This window comes from Erythrolamprus reginae, chromosome 2 (genome assembly GCF_031021105.1).
Source record: "Erythrolamprus reginae isolate rEryReg1 chromosome 2, rEryReg1.hap1, whole genome shotgun sequence".
Taxonomy (NCBI): Eukaryota; Metazoa; Chordata; class Lepidosauria; order Squamata; family Dipsadidae; genus Erythrolamprus; species Erythrolamprus reginae.
This window is the reverse complement of record NC_091951.1, coordinates 13766068-13780601: the sequence shown is the minus strand read 5'-3', so window position 1 is coordinate 13780601 and position 14534 is coordinate 13766068. Positions and strand designations below refer to the sequence as shown.

At 42.8% G+C, this 14534-nt stretch overlaps 1 protein-coding gene across 1 annotated transcript in view; it reads left to right on the top strand.

The window, feature by feature from the left end:
- LOC139159147 (zinc finger protein 850-like) overlaps window positions 1-14534 on the top strand; it is a 168400-nt gene that overhangs the window by 23508 nt on the left and 130358 nt on the right. The window contains exon 11 of the mRNA XM_070736499.1: window positions 2710-4371. Coding sequence (XP_070592600.1) covers window positions 2710-4371 — 1662 coding nt within the window. The remainder of the gene's footprint in view (window positions 1-2709; window positions 4372-14534) is intronic.

The following is a 14534-nucleotide window of genomic DNA, read 5'->3' as shown; positions in this document are numbered from 1 at the left end:
AGTAAGAGAGGAAGGAGTGAAAGAAGGGAGTGAGGGAGGAAAGAAGGGAGGAAGGAGAAGGAAAGCAAGAAATGGAGGGAGGGAAGGAAGGAAAGAAGGAAGGAAAGAAAGAAAGAAAGAAAGAAAGGGGGAAGGGACAGGAACAGAGGAAGGAAGCAAGGAAACTTATGAAAGGGGAGAGTAAGAGAGGACGGACTGAAGGGAGGGAGGGAAGAAGGTAGGAAGGAGAAAGAAAAGAAGAAATAGAGGAAGGGAAGGTAAAAGAGAGAAAGAAAAAGAGCAAGAAAGAGAAAGAAAGAAAGAAAGAGAATGAAAGAGAAATAAAAAGAGAGAGGGGGAATGAAAGAAATGGAAGGAGGGAAAGAAGGAGAGAAAGCAAGAGAAAGAAAGAAAGAAAGAGAAAGAAAAAAGAATGAAAGAGCAAGAGAGAAAGAAAGAAAAAGAAACAAAAGAAAGAAAGAAGGAAAGAAAGAAAGAAAGAAAGAGAATGAAAGATAAATAAAAATAGAGAGGGAGAATGAAAGAAATGGAAGGAGGGAAGGAAGGAGAGAAAGAAAGCAAAAGAAAGAAAAAAAGAATGAAAGAGCAAGAGAGAAAGAAAGAAAAAGAAAGAAACAAAAGAAAGAAAGAAGGAAAGAAAGAAGGAAAGAAAGAAAGAAAGAGAAAAGAAAGAAAGAGAATGAAAGAGAAATAAAAATAGAGAGGGGGAATGAAAGAAATGGAAGGAGAGAAGGAAGGAGAGAAAGCAAGAGAAAGAAAGAAAGAAAGAGAAAGAAAAAAGAATGAAAGAGCAAGAGAGAAAGAGAGAAAGAAAGAAAGAAAGAAAGAAAGAAAGAAAGAAAGAAAGAAAAAGGCAACTCCAAAGAAAGGCTCACTGAGTGGATGCATGAAAAGAGGGACCTGGATTTCCACTTGCCTCCCCCTCGCGCTTACCTGCTCCCAGCGCCAGCAGCAGGAATGCAAGCGAAAAGAAACTATTGGCTCCGGGCGGCGGGCGGTGTTCACGCCCCCCCCCCACGAACCCACGGCCCAGCACCTCCGGAGGCCGAAAGGCGCGGCTCTCTTGCCCTCGCAATCCTCCGGGGGGACACAAGACCAGCAGAGAAGTCGGCCGGGCTCAGCCCTCTCCTGGCTTCCTCAATTCCGCATCCCCAGCAGCGCGGCTTGGCTTCCGGACCCCCACGGTGACTCCTCCTTCTGCGGCGGCCATCGGGGCTCCTTGCCTGTCTGCCGGCCTCCCTGCCTTCTTTCCTCGCGGGGGTGGGAAGAAGGTGCGGGGCTGTCGGAGAAGCTCCGCAGAGGCAGAGTTCGTCGCAATCGGGGTTGAGGAGTTTTTGGTGGGCGCCGCCCCCCCCCCCCCATTTTTCAATTTCGCCGGGCCCGTTACACCACTCCCAGTCTATCGGCGGCCCTGAGTGCACTTATGTAGTTTGTGGACGTTCTTTAGCTAAATGACTATCAGACTTTAGTCTGATTCCAGAGCAGATAACCAAAACAGCTTTAGGTGAGAAAGACCCTGCATTGAATAGCTGGTCCTTATAACCACTCCGTTTCTTAGGTTGCCTCATAATCCGTGGCAGTTTCTCATACTATCTATTTGGACCAAAGGGCCCTCCCTTTATCTCTCAGGTGAAGATGTGTAAGTTATTGAAATTTGTTGCAAAAATCAAAACTAGAAACACTACACAGATGATTGATTCAGCTGGATTCATAAACTTCTTTATAAATGTAGTAATGTATGTATGTATGTATGTATGTATGTATGTATGTATCAAATGTTTTTAGCTGAAATTTTAAAATATATATGTCACATGCTTTTTGCTGAATTTGAAAATTAAGGGAGACTAGGATAGATCTATTTCGGCCTTATTTTGGCCTCATCAGCTAGCCATACCCTCACTGGGACTTGAACCTGCAACCTTTGCCTTGTAAGGCAGAGAATTAACCTCTAAGCTACAGAATCCAATCCTTTCAGCTCTGTACCAAGGAAGGGTTACATTTTGTGTCGAATCACCCTGGTATATTGAAGGAACATCACAGCTCCTTTTTTGCCTCTCCGCCCAACCCAGGGCCATTTTCAAGGCAGTTAATTTTATTGATAACCGACAATTCTATCTGTATGTGTCAAATGTTTTTGCTGAATTTGAAAATTAAGGGAGACTAGGATAGATCTATTTCGGCCTTATTTTTGCCTCATCAGCTAGCCATACCCTCACTGGGACTTGAACCTGCAACCTTTGCCTTGTAAGGCAGAGAATTAACCTCTAGGCTACAGTATCCAATCCTTTCAGCTCTGTACCAGGGAAGGGTTACATTTTGTGTCGAATCACCCTGGTATATTGAATATATATATTTGCAATACCATTAGCAGAGTTATTCTTTCATGTAGCAACAGTTAAAAGTAAAACACAAGCAGCTTCTACTTCAGAGAGGACAGAGAGTGCAGAGTGGACTGAGCCACACCCAGCCTTAAGATTAAACTTTCCAGTTTCGATTCACTGCACAGACTGAAAAGTGGTCAGCTCCCATTGGCTGACTTAGTTGCCATGCCTCTTTATTGGCTGACCTTGTTAACATGGCTCTCCCAGCTCATGAATATCTTAACGTAAGTTCCCTGTAGAAATCAGAGCAAGCAACAATAACAGTTGCTGGAATTTTTCTGTAATGAACATAATGATTAATTATTTTTTCTGTTTTTTGTCAACTCAGGTTATGGGCAGGAGCATGAGAACTACCAGGAGCCCAGCTTAGCGCTACTCCAGTCTGAAGAAAGGAGGCTTGGAATTCAGGGGGTATTTCAAAAGAGTATGAAAAGTTTCCTAAAGAATGGAAAGGAGAAATCATCTCCTTCTGATCACAATGAAGTTCTCGGCCTACCAACCTGGCAATTTCAGCAACAACTAAGAAGTGAAAAATATTTTGGAGGTGACAAGACAGAGAGAGCGAATTTTGTTTTTAGTAAATATTGTACAAACCAGACTGAAGAGGAACGCTATGAACATCAAGAGTATGTGCCAAGTATCAGTCTTAGCTCTTCTCTTGTTTTACATCACCCATCATACATCCAGGAGACACCATATGCCCTTATAAATTGTGTAGAAAATTTCACTTTGAGCAGTCATCTTATGTCAGATGCAGGGGAGAATCCATATGACCATGGAAAGGGTTTTAGCAAGAAACAGGTGCTTATTTTACCCCAAGAAAATCCTCCAATGGAAAAACGATATAAATGTCCAGAGTGTGGCAAGACTTTTATTCATAGATGTAAACTTGCTGTCCACGAACGGACCCACACGGGGGAGAAGCCATATATATGCCAGTTGTGTGGGAAAAGATTTAGCCAGACTGGTCACCTTACAAGACATCAACGAACCCACACTGGGGAGAAACCATATACATGTCTTCACTGCGGAAGGAAGTTCAGTGGAAGTTCAAACCTTATCAAACATGTCAGGAGCCACACGGGAGAGAGACCGTATAAATGTACAGAGTGTGGTAAGAGCTTCAGTCGTAAAACAACTTTTATTTATCATAAAAGGATCCACACGGGAGAAAAACCGTACACGTGCCTGGAGTGTGGAAAGAGTTTCGGGCGGAACAGTAGCCTTATGCAACATAAAAGAACTCACACCGGGGAGAAGCCGTACCAGTGCCTGGTATGTGGAAAGAGTTTTAGTGGATCCTCAGATCTCCTGTATCATAAGAGGATCCATACAGGGGAGAAACCGTATCAATGCCTGGAGTGCGGAAAGCGATTCAGTAGGAGAAGTCGCCTTACGGCTCACAAAAGGAAACACACAGGGCAGAAACCGTACATATGCATGGTGTGCAGTAGGAAATTTAGTCAGAGCGGTCACCTAACAAGACATAAAAGAACCCACACCGGGGAGAAACCATACGCATGCGTGAAATGTGGAAGGAATTTCAGTGGCAGGTCTAGTCTTGTGATACACGTAAGAATCCACACGGGGGAGAAACCATACAAATGTACTGAATGTGGAAGATGTTTCCGTCAGAGAACTACCTACATCTACCATCGAAGGATCCATACAGGAGAAAAACCCTACAAATGCCTGGAGTGTGGAAAGAACTTCAGGCGAAACTGCCATCTTAGGAAACATAAAATGATGCACACGGGCGAGAAACCCTATAAGTGTTTGGAGTGTGGGAAGAGCTTCAGTGTTCGCTCGGATCTGAACTGCCATAGGAGGATTCACACGGGGGAGAGGCCCTATAAGTGTTTGGAGTGTGGAAAGAGTTTCAAATGCAGCAGTCACTTTATTTGCCATAAAAGGATTCACACGGGGGAGAAACCATTCAAATGCTCAGAGTGCGGAAAGAGCTTCAGTCAACAGAATCACCTCTTGCAGCATAAAAGAATCCACACAAGAGAGAAACTGTAGCTGGGGAGGTTTCAGGACAAATGAAGGGAACTTTTCTTCTAAAAAGATTATGTTGATGTTCGTCCATTGTGTTCGAAGAGAACCTTGACATCTAGCAGGTGGTGGGCTGTTTATGATGTGTCCTCAGGTGGCTGGTGCTCTGGATTCTGGTAGAACTTTGGTTACATTGAAAATAACACTTACTGAATGCAGAATATCATAAACAAAAAAACTCAATTTTTATTCTCCTCTCCTTTGTATTCAAAATACAATACAGACTGTCACATTCCTCTCTCTTTATCTTTAGCAATTAGAGCCCACAAACATTCCTACATGGGGCTACCTTTGAAAAGTGTTTGGAAACTTCAGATCGTGCAGAATGCGGCCGCGAGAGCTATCGTGGGGCTTCCCAGATTCGCCCATGTTTCTACAACACTCTGTGGCCTGCACTGGCTGCCGATCAGTTTCCGGTCACAATTCAAAGTGTTGGTAATGACTTTTAAAGCCCTACATGGCATTGGACCAGAATACCTCCAGAACCGCCTTCTACCGCACGAATCCCAGCAGCCGATAAGGTCCCACAGAGTTGGCCTTCTACGGATCCCGTTGATCAAACAATGTCGTTTGGCAGGCCCCAGGGGAAGAGCCTTCTCTGTGGCGGTCCCGGCCCTCTGGAATCAACTCCCCCTGGAGATTAGAATGGCCCCCACCCTCCTTGTCTTTTGCAAATTACTCAAGACCGACCTATATCGCCAGGTATGGGGGAATTAAGACATCTCCCTCAGGCTTTTATATTTTATGTTTGGTATGTATGTGCTGTATGGTTTTTAATTGTTGGGGTTTTATATATCTTTTTATTATTAGATTTGTTCTATTACTATACTGCTTTTTATTACTGTTGTGAGCGCCCCGAGTCTTCGGAGAGGGGCGGCATACAAATCTAATTTTTTTTATTATTATTATTATTATTATTATTATTATTATTATTATTATTATTCCTCCATTCCTCCTCCCTTATCTTAAGATATATGTCTATACAGTGTAGTTCAACAGCACCAGAAATAGCTGTGAAATAACAAATAATAAGCTAACTCACTCCGGAACCAAAACGACACATGTCCCATGATAGATTTACAACATTGAAACTCCGCCCTTCTTTCCTGCTGGTGCCCTAACGTGACGAATACATCACTCCAGTAATTAACCCATTCCTCCCCTTAATATCTTTTTCCTAACACTTGCTCCCTGCGCCTTTGAACTCTTCTGAAGTGAGGATTTAACCAGCAATTGTCTGTCTCTTCTTCACTGGAGTCTGGACTCATAGCAACATCTTGTGGCTGGCCTCTCACCTGTTCTGATACCTGTAACCCAGGGCCTGCCACTAATTCATAAACACTATCTGTATCAGAGTCATCAAGCTCTTCATCATCCTCCAACTGACCTGGAGTATGTACAACATCTGTTAAGGCCTATATGGGCACGAAATGTTCTGCCACATGTTGGGCAGACATATGTGGGCGTCATTGTCGCAGCATTTGCAGCTCTGGCTTTGTGGAGTGCTCGCTTCTCTTCTGCTATGGTTGTTCTTCTGTCCTCAGATATCTGGCAGCCTTGGTGTATCAGCCTGCTCCATGTTGATCGATCTTGTGCCATGTTTTCCCAGGAGGTGGTGTCAATATCGAGGGACTTGAAGGAGGCTTTCAATATGTCTTTATAGTGTTTCCTTTGTCCCATGTGCAATTGCTTTCCTTTAGACAGTTCACCATAGAAGAGCTGTTTAGGGATGTGATGGTCTGACATCCTTGCAATATGGCCTGCCCAGCATATCTGGACTTTCATCATCAGGGTGGGAATTGATGACAGGTCTGCTCTGGAGAGGACTTTGTAAAATAACAACAACCAAGAAGAATTTAACATCCCTGTCGAAGAATTGAATGCAGTGTCCCATAAAAGAAAGGACAGGTTTATCCTGGAGTACAGAATAAAAGTGGCAGAATCCAGTTTAATGTTAAAAACTATGATAGTGGTAAAACTGTTAAACACACAATAACTACCTCTGCTGATACTAACCAGGATTAAATCTCCTCTCCAAAAATTCACATTTTATGCAACTTTGTAAAAAAAGTTTACTACAGTCCTTGTCCTTTAATTTCAGAATAAAATATTTGAGGGTGTGTTTTATTTTCCATTTTCCATTTGTATCTCTAGATCAATTGCTTCAAATCAGTGTTGTGTTTTCCTCATTATTCAAAGACATTTAAAGATGGAAGATAGAATATGAAATGATTGGACGTCTATGGAGATTCTCAGTCATCCATGTTATGGTTGTCTTAAAGGTGGTGTGTTTTTTATCAAACGCAACTGAATTTTATTGTTTTTCTTTAAAGACATTTTTGCTTCTTATCCAAGAAGTTTCTTCAGCTTTGACTGAATGGTGGGGAATAGAAGGATATATTTTCTTTGCAGCCTGCTGATCATTTGAATTCTTTTTAGACAGTCGTTGAGGTCACTCGGAGGTTTATCTGTGTCCTCAGGGTCACCTAAATGGTGCAAATGGGTGTGGAGTCTTTTCCAGGATGTTTTTTGCCCTGTGACCCTTCAGTGTTGAACACAGGCTATTGGGGAAATTGTGGAGGTAAATTATAGACAGATATGGAGGAAAATGATTCAACAGATGAGGAGTTGGAAAGATGAAGAAGCTTCTTGGATGAGAAGTGAAACATTTTCAAAGAAAACAAGTTCCAGGTACCTCTTGAAAAAGCACCTATGGGACAAAATGATTGATCCTTAGAAACATGAAGAGAGGAGGAGAAAAGAGAAGAGACTAAAGAGAGAAGGTAGGAGGAGAAGTAGGGAAGAAGAGAAGGAGAGAGGTAGGGGAAGTAGGTTTAGAAAGAGAAAGGGGAAGGAAAGAAACAAGGAAGGGCTATATGAGATAGAAAGGATGGTAGAAAAGCAACCATGAACTAATAAAGCAATAAGATAAATATGGTATATATATATATATATTTGTAAAATTTATTTATTTTTTTCAAATACATAACAGAAAGAAAAGAAAAAGACATACACAAAACATATACATACAACATTTGGGAAACAAAAGTTTCCCCACTTTTTTTTTTGAGTGTTCAATCAGAGAATTTTGCTTCTTATTACATAATATTGGTTCTTTAATTCTTTTATTTGACGTGTTGCTTTGCTTGAATTTTTATTTAATTCTTCGCTCTTCTTTCCTTTAACCAGTCGTAGAATTTTGCCCATATTTTATAATAATCTGAATCTTCCTTTCCCTCTAATTTTTTGGATAATCTGTCCATTTCCGCACAGTCCAATATTTTTTTAATTGCTATATTTTCTTCTGGTGCTTTATCTCTTTTCCATTGTTGGGCATATGCTATCCTGGAAGCTGTTAATATGTGTACTGTATAACTAAATATCTTACCTCTTTTTCCATTTTTTTGTTAAAAATACCCAATAAATATAATTCTGGGGTTTTTTTCTGAATTCTTCTTTTGTTACAGTATTTCTTTTAGCCAGACTGTTATTTTATTCCAGAAATTTTTTGTTTGTACACATGTCCACCATTGGTGAGAGAACGTGCCTCTTTCTTTTTTGCACTTCCAGCATAATGGGGAGGTTTTTGGGAACATTTTTGAGAGTCTTTCTGCTGATAGATGCCACCTGTAAAACATTTTTAATTGGTTTTCCTTGAATGCAGTCGATTTTGTCATCTGCCAATTATTAGTCCATAATTTTTTTCATTTTTCTAGTTCAATTGTGTAGCCAAAGTTCGTTCCCCAGCTTATCATATTTTCTTTTACAATTTCCACTTCTGTCTCATAACGGATCAAGAATTTATATATTTTACCAATTAGTTTTTCATCATCTTTTAAGAGTATCCTGTCCAAGTATATATTTCTAAAGATTTTGTAAAATGAAATGAGAAATGAGATGATGAATATGTGAAAATATATGTATTGTAATAAACATTTAAAAAAATTATGGAAGAAAAAAAGAAACATGAACTTCTGGTGAAGAGGGAGCACATGTAATTTAATAAACCGAATTGGATTGGGAAGAACCACTTAATTCAGTGATTATGAGTGTTAAAGAGTGTGCAGAATGACCCTTGAATTATCAAGGACATGCAAAGCAGATTCCAGCAGATATCCAGGAGATATGAATAGTGATACAGAACAGAAACACTAAAGTATATAAAATAGTGTTTACTTTAGAAATGGCACAGTCACGTTAAACAGTCCAGTCATTCACATTCAAATCAGTCAATAACTCTCAATACAACGATAATATTACAAGCCTGTGTTTGTCTTTCATATCAGACATATATTATAGCTTACACATTCATTAAACTATCATTGAACACACATGTTTGAGCACCTCTTTTGCATCTTTCTTCTCCCAGAAGGGAAATGAAGTCTCATCTGGTACATTGGTCAGAAACGGTACAGGATCTCCTGCCTGAGCAGGGTGTGTGTGGATTAGATCAGCGTTTCCCAACCGGTGTGCCGCGGCACAGTGGTGTGCCGCGAGACACTGTCAGGTGTGCCGCGGCGAGAGGCGGCGGAGGAGAGTGGGCGGATCGGGTGGGCAATGGGGCAGGGCGGAGAAGCCAGGGACGCGTTTGGCCGGAGGCACCGTGGGGAGGCAGGGGCAGCAGCGGCTCCCTTTACTCCTACTGCCGCACCACCCTGCCCCTGCTCCCCACGGTGCCTCCGGCCAAACGCGCCCCTGGCTTCTCCGTCCTGCCCCATTGCCTGCCCGATCCGCCCACTCTTCTCCGCCACCGCCTCCTGCCTTGGGGCGAGGAATCCGAGAGTCCGGGACTGTGTGGCTTTGCGCCATGAAGAGAAAACGGCCGACTTTTCCCTGCTGCCGTTTTCTCTTCATGGCGCAAAGCCAGGGCCGCCGATAGACGGGTACTACAGGGAGCGCGCTACCGGGCCCCGGGCAAATTGGGGCCCGCAGTCAGCGGCTCCTTGCACTGAGCTCCCGCTCGCAGCTGTCCCCTGGCTCCTGCTCGATGCCACGGTTTTCGGCGCTGTCCTGCTGGGCCCCAAAGATGGAAGGCAGGAAGGAGGAGAGCTCCATTCTTCTCGCCTTTTTCCCGCCTTCCTTCTTTGGGGCACAGCAGGACAGCGCCGAAAACCGCGGCATCAAGCAGAAGCCGGGGGACAGCTGCGAGCGGGAGCCCCAGGAGGGAAGTACCGGCAGCGCCCCGCCCAGCTGAAGCTTCACTGGCGTCGGCGGCAAATGTCCTTTGTGGCCAGGTGGGAGGGGGGGGGCTGCAGCGGCCGCAGGCAGTCGCAGGGAGATGGCTGCGGCGAGAGGGAGCTCCAGGCGGCGGCGAGAGGGAGCGCTCTCTCTCTCTCTCAGCTGACTGCAAGCGGGAGCCCTGACGTGGCGGTCAATTGAGAGAGAGAAAGAAAGAAAGAAAGAAAGAAAGAAAGAGAGACATATAAGAGAGGCAGAGAGAGAGAAAGAGAGACATAGCAAGAAAGAGAGCCAGCAAGAGAGGCAGAGAAAGAGAGAGACAAAGAGAGACATAGCAAGAGAGGCAGAGAGAGAGAAAAAGAGAGACATAGCAAGAGAGGCAGAGAGAGAGAAAAAGAAAGAGAGACATAGCAAGAGAAAAAGAGAGACTTAGCAAGAGAGGCAGAGAGAGAAAGAGAAAGAGAAAGAAAGAGACATAGCAAGAGAGACAGAGAGAGAGAGAAAGAGAGACATAGCAAGAGAGAGAGAGAGAAAGAGGGACATAGCAAGAGAGGCAGAGAAAGAGAGACAGCAAGAGAGGCAGAGAAAGAGAGACATAGCAAGAGAGGCAGAGAGAGAGAAAAAGAAAGAGAGACATAGCAAGAGAAAAAGAGAGACTTAGCAAGAGAGGCAGAGAGAGAGAGAAAGAGAAAGAGAGACATATAAGAGAGGCAGAGGAGAGAGAGAAAGAGAGACATAGCAAGAGAGGCAGAGAAAGAGAGACAGAGCAAGAAAGAGAGACAGCAAGAGAGGCAGAGAAAGAGAGAGAAAGAGACATAGCAAGAGAGGCAGAGAGAGAGAAAAAGAAAGAGAGACATAGCAAGAGAAAAAGAGAGACTTAGCAAGAGAGGCAGAGAGAGAGAGAGAAAGAGAAAGAAAGAGAGACATATAAGAGAGGCAGAGAGAGAGAGAAAGAGAGACATAGCAGGAGAGGCAGAGAGACAGAGCAAGAAAGAGAGACAGCAAGAGAGGCAGAGAAAGAGAGAGAGAAAGAGAGACATAGCAAGAGAGGCAGAGAGAGAGAAAAAGAAAGAGAGACATAGCAAGAGAAAAAGAGAGACTTGGCAAGAGAGGCAGAGAGAGAGAGAAAGAGAAGGAAAGAGAGATAGCAAGAGAGGCAAAGAGAAAGAAAGACACATATAGCAAGACAGTGAGAGAGAGAGAGAGAAAAGCAAGAAAGAGATAGCAAGAGAGACAGAGAGAGAGAGCAAGGGAGAGAGAAAGATAGAGGAAGGGAAGGAGGGAGAGAGAAAGAGAGCAAAAAAGAGAGGAAGAAAGAAAGACGGATGGAGAGAGAGAAAGAAGGGAAGGAAGGAAAAGAGAGAAAGAGGGAGAAATAGAGCGAAAGGGAGGAAGAGAGAGGGTTTTTTTGTCCAAACTTTTCTTTAGCCCGCCCCCCCCCCCTTTCAATGTTCCCCAGGATTTTGAAAATATGAATAATGTGCCGCGGCTCAAAAAAGGTTGGGAAACACTGGATTAGATGACCTCTGAGATGCCTTCCAACTCTGTTATGAACATTGAAGGAGCCTGACGGATCCCCTCTCAAATCCGATTTGGACCCGCTCTTCCAACCCTCTGGAAATCTCACCGTCAACCCCTCCAAGAATTCTGCAACGCACCCTACGTCTTGTTGTCCCCCCCGTCTCCCCCCCCCCCCGCCCTTCGGACTCGAACGGACCGAGCATGCGCAGCAGAGCTTTGCGAGACCTCGGCAACGGCAGGAAAGAAGCGGGGAGGGGTGGCGACGGCCCTTTAAAAAAAAAGAGGGGAGCAAGGAGGGGCGGCAACGTTGACTCTAGGAAGAAGCGCTCTCTCGCCCCGCATCCTGAGACCTTCTCTAGGAAGAAGCGCTCTCTCGCCCCGCATCCTGAGACCTTCTCCCTCACCCACCCTCGAAGGAGGCGAGGGCGGGGATTGATGGCTAACAGAAGAACTGGGAGCGAGTCGTGGGGAAGCGCGAATCCGCGTGTCCGAAAAAGGGAAAATTGGGAAGGAGGTGCGGTGGGGTGTGTCCCCCCCCCAAAAAAAGAAGGGAGTGAGAAACCCACCGCGGGCAGAGAAAGAGTCTTTCCCCCACCCACCCCAGGGCCGGTTCAGCCCCGCTGTCTCTTTCCCACGGACATCCTATCCCCGCGTCTGCCGCTGGGAGCTTCTTAAAGCGCCTTCCCCGCCGGCCAGCCGTGGGGTTGATTTAAGGGGACCGGGGAGGAGCCAAAGGTGAGGCAAACTGCAACACAAATATATTGCCTTGATTTGCAATTGGGATTTATTATGGTCCTGGAGGGTGGTTTGCTTAGGGAGCTGATGGCCCGGGAACCCGATGGTGGGAAACTGGTAAGAAGCTCATCTTTCGGAGGTTTATTTATCACTGGGCACATTTTATTGTATTAATGTCTGATATGCAGTATGGAATCCAGACAGATGAGTTGTATTCAAAGATTGGTCTGGCAAATGTTTTGTATGCTCTGGTTAGTAGTGTAATTAATTAATTAATTAGATTTGTATGCCACCCCTCTCCGTAGACTATAATGAAACAACATGTAGGCTTCCGGTTTGGTGGAGATCGCGGCGGGACATCTTTGGCAGGGCTCTGCCAGGCGATCCCTTCTACCCCCTCCGAAGGTCGCATTTGCGATCGGATCGGGCTCGGATGGCCCGATCCCAGAACAGGGGGCTCTCCTCTGCCCGAGGAGCCATCACTGAGACTCCGGAGGCAGCGGTTCGCCCCGCAGCTTCGAAGACGGGAGAACCGATCCTCTTTCCTTAAGAGGACCGGCCAGCGCTTTCTTCCCTCGCCCAGCGGGAAGCCGAGAAAAATTTTTGAAGTGAAAGTTCCACATTTAACCTACTGAAAAAGAATACATTCGATAAAGGATTCAAGGTAAAAATTTCCTCTTTGTTTCAAGATTAAAATTTGAAGATTTGATCGTTCGAAAGCCTCAAGGGAAAGCTTTCTTTAACGAGGCGAAAGTGAAAGTTTTTTTTTCTTTGAGTCTCATCCGCAAATAACAGCCGAGATTAACTCATCTCATTTTCACTGTTTCCATTTTGTATTTGGATTTTGAAATTTATAAAACATTTTTTTTACCTTATGCTTCAATAAAAGAGCTTAAATTGGAAATGACTATTTAGAAGACCTCAATGCTTAAAAGAAATTAGCAATGAAGAGCAAAATTTCTTTATTATAGTCTGTTAAAAACATTGTGTTCCGGGCTGACATCTTAACAGCGGAGGAATATAACTTTGTTGCCTTTTTTTCTTTTTTACCCTGTTGTCTCTGCAACATAATAACATTATATAACAACTTGAAAATAAAAGTGAAATAGAAGGAACTGATACCTTTCCTTTGGAATATTCACCCCTGGATTAACCTAACTGGATTACTTGCTGATTGCTTTCGGATTACTTTGGATTACTTGCTGATTGCCTTTTTCTTGGGATTATTTTTTGAAAACTTTTTCACATCTGTCTGGACATATGAACTTCTGACTTCTAACCTGACTCCATTTTGAGATCTATTTTTTTTGCCTTTGTCTTGGATTTGGAAAAGAACACAGACTCCATTTTAACCACAAGAAAATTACTAATTTGACTTTCTTCTTGAGACCTGCAATTGGGATTAAGTATAATTGTATTTTCTGACATCTGGATTCATATTCTTCATTTATAATTTCTTGATTTATAAGAAGACTATAACTATACACATTGTTTTCTCTTTGATTAATTAATCCTTTTTTTGATCCCCCTCTGATTTTTTCTTTTTTTATTTCTATCTGTAAAAGAAGTTTGAACTGAAGACTATGCATTGTTAGTAAACCTTGGTTCCCTGCTCTATTCTAATTATTTGAACTGAAATATTACCCCCCCTTTTTTCCTTTTTTCTCTCTCCTTTTATTGCTTTATTAAGTCTTTTTTCCTTTCCTCCTTTTTCTTTACCTCCCTAGAATCTCCCTTTTTAAAATAGTTACTATTCTTTTTTTGCTGTTATTTACTCTGTTTTCTTATTAGACCACTTATTTTTAATCTTTACTTGTTTCTTATTTCTAAAGGTTTTACTTTTGTTCTCTGTGTTATTATATTTTTAAAAATTTTTTCTTAGTCTTTATAATAATAACAGCAATAGTAATAACAACATATATTGGATTTTGAATTTTGAATTTTTTATTTTTCTTTTGACAACTGAATAGTTATAATTTAAGGGTAATTGTTAATAAAACAGATTGAATAGATTTGGAATTTACAGAAATTTTCTCCCTTTCACCACATACAAATTTAGATTGATTTAAATTAATTCGAATTTTAAACAGTGGATTCAAATTTGACAATGTCAACTTCTTCAACGGTTGTTAAAACGGTTAAAAAACAAACCACAGCAACAATCTCTTCTCCACAAGTGTCCCCGCGTCCTTCCCCGACGCACCAGGCGTCAGCTATGTCTTCCAAGGATAAAGAAAAAGACAAAACAACGCAGCCTAATTTTGCAACATTACAAGAAACTTTAAACAATATGCAGGACTTTATTTTTAAATCTCTAGAGAATGCTACCCAACAAAGAGAGGTTATAAAAGAGGATGCAACACAACAAAGGGAAGCTATAAAAGCAGACTTGGCAGAATTTAAAAAGGAGATGGCCCAACTGAAAGCTGATATGGGCGAGGTGAAAGACCAGATAAAGGTGATCCAACAAACACTACAAGAAAGTGATGATCGAGTGAAAAAGGTTGAAGAGAAATCCGATAAAAATGCAAAAAGAATTGATTATCTTGAAGGGAGAGCTGATGCAAGACACAGAAGACATGATGAATCAATTACTCAGCTGGAGATGCAACGTGCTTCGTATGGACTACGATTTCAGAATATGAAAGAGGAAAAAGATGAAGA